This window comes from Ixodes scapularis, unplaced genomic scaffold (genome assembly GCF_016920785.2).
Source record: "Ixodes scapularis isolate PalLabHiFi unplaced genomic scaffold, ASM1692078v2 PGA_scaffold7__128_contigs__length_106722199, whole genome shotgun sequence".
Classification (NCBI taxonomy): domain Eukaryota; kingdom Metazoa; phylum Arthropoda; class Arachnida; order Ixodida; family Ixodidae; genus Ixodes; species Ixodes scapularis.
Window position 1 is genome coordinate 43,070,267 of NW_024609882.1, and position 9,825 is coordinate 43,080,091.

General features: G+C 44.0%; 1 protein-coding gene across 1 annotated transcript in view; it reads right to left on the reverse strand.

The window, feature by feature from the left end:
• The window catches only part of LOC8024954 (leucine-rich repeat-containing G-protein coupled receptor 5), a 50,781-nt gene extending 50,227 nt beyond the window's left edge, over positions 1 to 554 (reverse strand). The window contains exons 1-2 of the mRNA XM_040500142.1: positions 538 to 554; positions 371 to 442 (exon numbers count right to left, since the gene is read on the reverse strand). Coding sequence (XP_040356076.1) covers positions 371 to 442; positions 538 to 554 — 89 coding nt within the window. The remainder of the gene's footprint in view (positions 1 to 370; positions 443 to 537) is intronic.
• Positions 555 to 9,825: the final 9,271 nt, after the last annotated feature.

Consider the following 9,825-nt stretch of genomic DNA (forward strand, 5'->3'; position numbering starts at 1 on the left):
CAGTATATGTTAGGATTAACAGGTAGTTATTTTTCTTTTTTTTTTGTTGCAAGCTTTAGCGTGCAGAAGGAACACCTTGCAGTAATGAGGGAAGCCGAAAACCCGTCAGCATGATTCCGAAAAAGGCAAGCAACTCATAAATCCCCTTGCCAATAAAAGCAACAACAACGAGGTAATATTAAAAAAAAAAGTAGTCCTCAGGTCACTATTAAACTTCGCTTACGTGTCGCGGAGAACAAACTTCTATTTGCTGAGACACTCACCATGAAATAACGCCCACAATACAACCAATTTGACTTCTTCTCTCAAGGCACTCTACCAGCGTGTCATGCCCTCGAGGTAATTCTGGTAATACCGTGTAAATACTCACAGCTCCTTGAGTCCCACGAAGTCGCTAAACGCCGCCGCCTCGAGGGACGTCAAGTTGTTTCGGCTCAGATCACTGCAAAAACAAAGAGAGAGAGAAACAAAAAGCCAGGGTTCAAGAGAGACGTTTTGGCGCTCATCCAAAGACATCGCAATCCTCTCGACTGATGCCTCCCTTGGGCCTCCATTGTGTTCGCGAGTCGCGTCTTTTCCACGGTCGAAAGAGCGCCTGCTTGGATGACGCGGACACTTTCTATTAAGGTAGCCTGTTACGGTGAAGATGTTGCTCTCATTAATGTCTCAGTCTCTTTTTTTTTTATTTCCTTGTAACCCTTCTTATTATGTTCCCTTCCACAATGTCAATCATATCCTTTCATCCCTCTTGTCTCCCTTCTTCTCATTTTTAAAGTACGTCAGTTGGTCCTACAGTACTCCCCGTTTTGAACTTTTTTGTTTTGTTTCTTGAAGTGGTCCGGTTTTGTAACATTTCCTTCTTATATACAATGATGTCAGAAGGGGAGAGGGGGCTTTCATCCCCCCTGTCTCTCTCCTTTTCCCGAGAACACTCCCGACGCCCCTCCGAGTCGTTTTTTTTTTTTTTTTTCCTCTCGCGTGATTTTCTACTTAATATCTCAAGTCGTTTACTATCTTCCTTTTGCTGCCTTCTCTCATTCTTTTGATAAACGTGTATACTTGGTTTTTCCTTGGGGACTTCGCTTATTTTCAAAACAATTCGTATCTCCACTACGACTCATCAACTGGAGTGCCAAGACCCGCTCCCGTGTATTGCTTAAGGTACAGTACTTAATAAAATGAGGTAGAGCGAAGCAAGAATACAATAACAGCAACAATATCTCCGCGCAACGCAAAAGTTCTGACGTGAGTCTTCTTTTAGTCATCCAACCTTTACATTTAACTCTCGAAATTATCAGAAAACTTTTTTTATTCGTTATTTCTCTTGATTTCTTTACTCGCAATATAAGTTAGTTAACACGAATTTTGGAGGGCGTTGAAGAGTCACTTTGGAGAGAACACTTTTTTCATGGCCTTGTGACAAGAATCAAACATTGCTCACATACATTTCAAATTCATCCTATTGACCACCGTTTATTTTTTACGCCTGAGCATGCGTCGGGCCGTAGAAAAACAGATAGGAAAAGAGAAAAACGAAAGTCTCTGTCTAAAGTAACACAAAACACAAACGCATCAGTGAAAGCAACGCCAATAAAATTAAATAAAAATAACTAGGCGCCTCGGGCACAATACACCCAACACTGACGCAAGTGCATCATCACAAATTTTATCACCACCGTTTCGAGTCTTGGTAAAACCTACAGCAACAAAAAACAAAAACGAGCGAAAAATGCAACAGCCCAACAAAACAAATCCCGCATATCAGCAGTACCAGTATAATACGGGGGTGAAAGACCTTTCCATTGAAACCCGGGCCGTTGTGAAACAAAGAACTACAGCGACCCAATACGTCCTCATCTGCATGCTGTCAGACCGTTTTGTTCTGGCCGCACAGAAACGGTGCCGGTTGGGATCATCGCACCAATTCGTTCAGGGGGAAGGGGGGGGGGGGGGGGGGGTGCTCACGAAGCAGCGTCTGCTTCCTTCGACAGATCCATCAGACATCCTTTCCCGCACCTCCTTTCCCCATCTCGGTGGCAGAACGCCGCGGCAGCGTACGCGCGCTCATTCATCACACTCAAGCTCGGCAGGCCGAACGCTCAACAGCGGAGTCGAACCCGAACTGCCTCTTCACGCAATGTCAAGTTTTGGTGCCGTTTTATTTTTCCCCCTTCCCTTTTTTTTACGAAACACCCCTTCGAAAAGAGCACACGCGTCGTGATCTCTATCTGTTATCATCGAGACGAGGCTATTTTCTATTTAACCTTACGATGAACCGCAACCGACACCACAAGCTATCTTCGCACATCCTGCGCTTTAACTTTATTTATTTATTTTACCCTCAGGCCCAGAGGCAATACAGAAGGGAGTGTAAGAAAACAAACAAAACGATATTAGAAAAGAAAGAGCAGTTAAACGGAGAATGCATGGTTTGTAACACTCGAACAAGAAAGAACAAAATCATCTTTATGTTTAGGTGATGCAGTAGATGATTCCATTCCTTCGAAACTCCATCGATAAAATAAGCAAAAAGAATCGTTATACTGGCAAAATGGAACTCATACTTTGTGACGGTGATCCAGATGGGTGGAAACAAATGATGGTGGTGTCATGAGCTGATTTTTGAGCACAGTGTTTCGATATAAAAATATAGTAAAAAAACACAAATGCTTGAGATTCTGTGTCGACATGCGAGGCTGGGTACGGGACTCTGCACCCCGCGCGTTGCAGCGCCCCCTTCCCGAAAGTCACGAGACATTTACGCGGCATTGGATCGGCTCCAATGGCTCGTGTAGACTGCTGCGCTTCGTTGTAAGGGGAAACAGAGTGTAGACATGATGACAAGAAACGAACGATCATTTTAAAATGTGTCCTCCCCGGCTCAGCAACATCCGACAGGATTTTTTTCGCAATTACTCGTCACCACGCACGCGACCCACACACCGCGACGAAGTGGTTTGGGGTGTGGCAGAAATACGAGCGCCCACCGCGGAACGACGAGTCACCGCCCTCCAAAACGGTTGGGGGATTACGATCGTCTTGGTGTAGGTTTTAGGTTGCATCGCATCGACCGTCACCTTTTTGTTCCGCTTGGTTCGAGAAGATGGGAGTCAGAACTATAAAAAAAATTGTTGTGGGAGTCTGCTTTAGACGTGGAATATACTGGGGATGGGGGAGAGGTGTGCTAAAGACGAATTGATATCGGCCGTTTCACACCTAAGCAACAAAATGGAGTGTAACGCCCAATCTATCGTTTCCAGATCCTTTCCTGGCGTTGGTGCCACCCAGCGGAACAACTAAAATATCTAAAATCGAGTAACGCTTAATATTTATTTTATTCTCATTCCCCTGTGGGTCTGGAGTCCCACAGGGGAGTATACTTGGGACATTTCTTTTTAATATCTATATACATAATATTGTCAATATAAATCCATCGGCAAAATTTGTTATTTATGCTGACAACACCAGCATATTTTTTTTCCGGCACAAGCAGCGATGAACTTATCGATGTCACAAATTTAACATTGTCTAAATTGTACGTCTGGGCACGAGGTAATGGTCTGAACACTCATACCAAAAAAACGAAAGGCATAATTTTTTGCCCCCAAAAAAAACAACAACAAGAGTATATTAATAATGCGAGACATCGTATTGAACTCCGTCCCAATAGAAATTGTTAGCACTTTTTAAAAATTTCGGAGTATTCTTTTCAGAACGAATGTCATGGGATAACCCCATTGATCACTTAGACACAAAACTGTTTACGTGTTATAGGAGTAACATACCCTCACGGTTCTTTTCTACCTGTTAATGTGAAACTACGAATACACAATGCCCTGTTTAGTTCCATTTAAATTACTGTAGCCTCGTTTGGAGTAATACGACGATCACAAACTTGCAGAAACTATATGTATTGCAAAAACGAATACTGAGAATTATTTGTAATGTGCCTTATGGTTACCCTAGTGAGGGCTTGTTTCGAAAGTTCAAGAATGCTAAAAATATTTAACCTTTATGAATATAAACTATTATTAACTTAAATTCGAAAAAAAAAAGAAACGCGTTTCTTGTCAGATTTATTTGAGTTAGTGCCGAACGATCACGTCTATTTAACCCGACACATGGAACATCGGAAGGTCACCGGCTGTAAGACAAACTATGGTGCACAAACGCTTCGTTACACTATACCTAAATTGCTCAACTACCTCGCCAGCAACAAAACTTGTATAGACTCTATATCAACTAAAGATTTTCGTTCATTCTATTTGCGCTTGTGATTCTTCATCGATGCATGCTATATAATGTTACATATAATCTACTTGTCTGTTTGAGCTGTATAGGGTTATTTATTAGGGCTACGAAAGTGTCTACTGTGTAGCGTTTATAATAATTCTGATGAAGTTTTTGTCTTCTTATGCATGTGTGTGTGTCTGTGTGCTTCTCTTTATTATTTTTATTTCGTGCTGTTGCGCCTGTCACCGTATGGGGTTTCGGGCTCGTCAAGTCTCCACTGGAGGCTTTTTTTCTTCTGTCCCTTCAATTAATTTGGAAAATAAAGTTATTATTATCATTATTTTGTCACAACGTTCATTCTCTCATCTTTATCGTTGCGAAATAGCCGGTATCACATTAGAATATACTCATTTCTTCAAACACGATAATGCCCCTGGCACATCGACATTTTAAATGGCATTTAGAAGTGTTGCAATTAGAGGATAATGTACCGATTTAAGAGGCGTCGCACTACGCTCAAGGAGAAGGACGAAAGGAGAAGAAAGAGAAGGATTATAGAGAGAGAGAGAGAGGGGAGGGAGTGAGAAGGAAAGTAGGGGAGATCCCTTGTGAACTGAATCACCGCTCGTCGAAATAGCATTTGGCTGAACGTCATTTCAATGTCAGTGTGACAAGGGGTATTAATCTTACAATCAAGAGCACATACTTAGTTCTATCTTTGTTTAAATTTGCACAAATGTTGCAATCATCTCTGCGACAACTTTCAAAACAACCATACCCTCGCTCCTTTGTCTTCGATACCGCTTCACCACAATGCCCGCACTCCTGCTTTTGATCGGGGATCGCGCGTTCTATTTTACTTCGCCGCCGACTGTACCACGGCCATGGCAGCCGGGAGGACCCGTTTCCAATGCCGTAAGAAGCAGAAGACAAGCCCGTCCGTCGACCGCCAGAGGAGACAAAGTGGGATGGAGGAGCGAGACGGCCCAAAGGAGAAGGATGGAGACATGATGACGTCAGGGGGGCAGGATGCGGAAAGAGACAGGAGATGGCGCCCGAGTGACGTGGAACGACGAGCCCGTTGCCACGGTAACGCGTGGAAGAAGAGGGGTCAGGAGATGAAGGCAGAGGAGCGGTGCCTCCTCTCCTCTTCCAGCTCCTCTCGACAGCGAAGAGAGGATCAGCATTCCGACGCTGGGGTGTCCGGAATCCGACAGCGTGCTCTTCCACGTACACACATAGACGTGTACGAGTCAGGGCGGGTTGCACGGGGAAGGAGGGGGGGTGGGGTGGAGGGCGAGTTGACGGGGTCGCCTATAAGTGGCAGTCGTCCCCGAGATCCCGTGGTCGTGGGCATCCAGAAGGGGATGTCATGCGTTCATCTTTCGCATCGCGAGTTATGAGTCACGAGCCCGAGAGTCATTCGTCAAGCTAGAGGGATGGCGGGAGTGAGGGGGAGGTGTTGCACTGGGGTTGTTATGCGACACGCTGCTGAGCAGCCGTGCCTCGCGCGTTAAATCAAATTAACTGGTCACAATTAGGAACGCAGCTTGTGTTCTAAGTTATGCTTTTGTGTACTTTTGAAGCTATTTGTTATAATAGTTTTACAGCGAAGCTGTATATGGACCCGTCGGTTGGTTTTTTTTTTTGTGTCCGTCGACAGAATAGTAGTCGACAGATAAAATAGTCGACAGAAAACCCACGCGCGCGCTTTATCACCGTTTGCAATCGCCTTATCACTTATCATGCGGTTTTGACACTTGTTTTAATAAGAAAACCACAAAACAAGTGTCAAAACCACGTGATAGATGATAAGCACGTAGCGCTTCCCGCATACGTTTCTCGGTAATAAAAATAGCGGTTGCATAAGCAGTCGCGGCAACGGGAGAGTACGAAGGGGAAAGTGACGTCACTAGCCCCGCTAACGATGCGAAGCACGTAGCACGAAGCGCAATGCGAAGCATGAAATGTTTACCGTGAAACGCATGCGGGGAGCATGCGTTTTTCGGTAAACATTGCAGTTGCACAAGCTGCTGCGGCAACGGCAGCGTACGAGGTTTTTCATATGCAAATCAGTTTTGATACAATGCATTTACTTTTCTTTCGTGAATCATTTGGTATAGACCCTTTTGGTGTTTACAAATATGAACTGCCGCTTGCGTCCCAAGCGATTTCCGGTCGCACCGTCTTTGCAAGCCTGTTGAGCTTGCATACGTCACCAGTGCTAGAAAGCATAAATGATACACGGACAACAAAGTTGGAGGTTTAACTAGGGCCTTCGGTTTTACAATATGATTTCTTGGAGCAGGCAGGTTGGTTTACAAGAATACTCGAAGCATTTTAATAGATCCCGCACTCCTTCGTTCTTTTGGCCTTCACCCGGGGAATTGATGGTTAAACGCTTCATCTACACTTTAAGCAGCGGTGTTAAGGTGGCCTCGTTGCTATGGAAACTCGTCGTTCATTTTTTTTTTGTTAAACCTGAACTTCTCTGGGACGTCAAAGACTGGAGCACCACCTGGTGGTGTTTGCCGTAAAAAGGGTCTATAGTACAGCGGGCAATCTTTGCAGGTGATACCACAGCTTCGCTGTCCAACCACCTTCACCGCGTAGACTGAAGGCCTAATTTTGCTTTTCTTGTGAGAAGTACGCGTTGGGTGCATACCGAATTCTACTCGGCATGAGGTTTAGCAGTAGAACGGAAAAATATTTACTCTCCTTGGTCTACCTGCTTGAACCTTACGGACCTCAATCCTCTGTAACTAGCGTTACAACACAAGGTGCCTAGATTAGTATTAAGTCATGAAAGATATTGCATGCAATGCGACAAAACTAATAATCACGACAGTAAACAGTCCATCAATTTTTAAGTGATTACTTTCATTTTTACTCCGGGATTAGTCAAAATAATATACAACGCAAATTAATTAATGCTTTTTTTTTTTGCAAATATCAAGACTTATAACTTTGCAATCCTGATGTATCATGTAGTTGTGCGGAGGATTTAACGGTGGGTAAACAAGTAATTTGGATCTGCAATCAAACTAAGTCACTGACTAGGTTTTTTTTTTGTCTTAGTGGTTGGTGATCACAATCCGAGAAATAAACTCTCCGAAAAAAAAAATTAGCAGGATTTTTTTTAATGTCAATGCGCGGCGGCGTATTTCTTGGTGAGCTTATTGCCTTCCTGCGCCTTCCAGAAATGTGTCTGATTTCAGGGAGCTCCAATGACATGAGGAGAGTCCTGATCCATTTATCGCGAAATCGAGTTTACGAAGGGGAGCTTCTAAGACTACACGGTGCGGGCATGCCATTACCTCCAGCACACAAGAATACGGCGCGACATCCTTTTCATGGTGTGCGCTTTGCACATATCTTCACCGTCTTGTAAAAACAAAAACAAAAATATCATGACATTCGGTAACCTTAGAGCTAACGAAGTGATGCATCCGGAGATGATTAGATAAAGCACAATATAAAAAATGCACAAGTGAGTATCTTTTTATGCAATAATTTTGGTGACAGTCTTAGTTTGAGGTGCTATTCGACGCTCATCCCACTCAGATAAGAATTCTCACAGTCAACTCCTGCACACGAGTGCACACGCACAAAGCATGGGAGCCTGCATGCGTCCATATACATGCACACGCGAGCATAGCCACACAACGCGTCAAAACGGGTGCACGCACATTGATGCGTACATTCAAACATGCACATACTCACTAACGCATGGATCAACTCGAACGCAAACCCCTGCACGCCTGAACAAACAACATAAATTCAGTGTGTTGAAAACTGAGCCAGTTGGTACTGATACATTATAAAACAAGCGCGCACACCAAAAAAAAAAAAAAAAAAAAACGTACGTAAGACAAGGGTTCGTTTTTCGTAAGTGTATTTTTTGTTTTTGTTTCTGGTGTTCTTTGTTTTATAATAAATTTAAGAAAATGGCTCTTTTGTAAAACCGGAAAACGTTTTTTTCACTTTTTTTATTTTCGGAGAGGGAATGCGGGGCCTTTCAAAAGCAGGGGACGTGCCTCACAAACGTCGTTTAGGAACGTTTAAGAAGCGCGAAATGATTTACCGTTCCCGAAGAACAAAAGCACAAGTCGGACACACCTGCCACCGAGCGACAGCCAGGCGTTTCCGCTTCTCTAGCAATTAGCAAGATTATAAAAAGAAATACGGCTAAAACAAAGTTATTTTAAATTACAACTCAACAGTCGCGCTAAGCTACCGGAGCTTTAATTAAACTTAATTACTAAGCATTAATCTGTTGTTTTTTTTTTTTCAAGCGGGTCGCTAGGAACTGCGACCTCTTAATTTAATTAAGAAACCCGGTCAACGCTTTCCCCGCCTTCCACAAGTGCGACCGCTTTTCCGCAACACTACGGTGTCTACGGCAGAGCACGCTTTACAGGAGCAGTCAGTTCGCGGAGACTAAGACGATGAAAAAATCATGTTACTTTGAAGCACTGAAAACAAAGAAAACGACCTCTGGATATACTAGATGCAGGTAATACCATCAAGCTGTTTCTATACATTCACGCGCCTGCGTACGCACGCGTTTCTAAAATGCGTGATTAGAGTTCTGTGAACAGATTTCGAGTTTTGGAGGCGCGGAATTGGTGGATGCAGTCTGTTGTAGGTTAAGGCTAGCAGGACAAGCTGTTTCCTCAAAGCGCTTCACTCTTTCCACTTCAGCAGAGAAACCGCTGAAGAGGGCGTGAGTGGAAAGTAGAAAACCACCAATCACAGGGAGCCTGAAGTTTTGTGGGAGAGACCGGTTCTGTCCTTCTACAAAGCCTTCGGTTTTCACGACCTTTTTCCTTAACCCGCAAGAGACTATCGAAATCACAAGCCGTGTGATTTCGGCTCTTAAACAATAAACAACAACAAAAAAAAAGAGATAATAAAAAAAAAATATAATTTATAGAAGAAAATAATACCTGCATCAAGACTGATACTTCTGAGATAATTTGGAGGAGACCAGATAAAAGAGAGAAGAGTCTATCAAAAGGTAACAGCGGCCCAGTCGAAAGTTACGAAAAGTTACCCACTTTACGGTACAGAATATATCGAAAAAATTGATATCCCTATCAAACCCGAATACCCCCCCCCCCCCCCCCCCCACACACACATACACACTTTTTTTTTCAAAGCCAAAGGCTACATGAACAAAAGAAAAGAAAAGGTACGAGCCACCAAAAGCCACCGTCTCGGTGTGTCAGGGGGGAGGGGGGACGTTGACACAAGCTCGGCCATTAGGAAGTGACGTGATCGGAGACAGGTCTCGGCTAATCCGAGCGGGCAAACTCGAAGCACCGGAAGTAACGTCATTGCTCGACAGAGTGAAACGGTGCCACTCCGGCGTCGCCGGCACACTGCACGCCCGGACGCCCGCTGAGAAGAGAGATAGTCTCGGCTAGTCTTGGCTGTCTCCGAGCCATGCCGTCCAGTCTCCCCACAGAGAATGACGAGAAACAAAATAAAATAAAGGCAAATATTTGAGGGTGGGAGAGACAAAAAGAAAAGCGTTCCATTGATTATTAATCGTGCCGTCGAGCTGTTACATGTCTCCACGCCCAGACT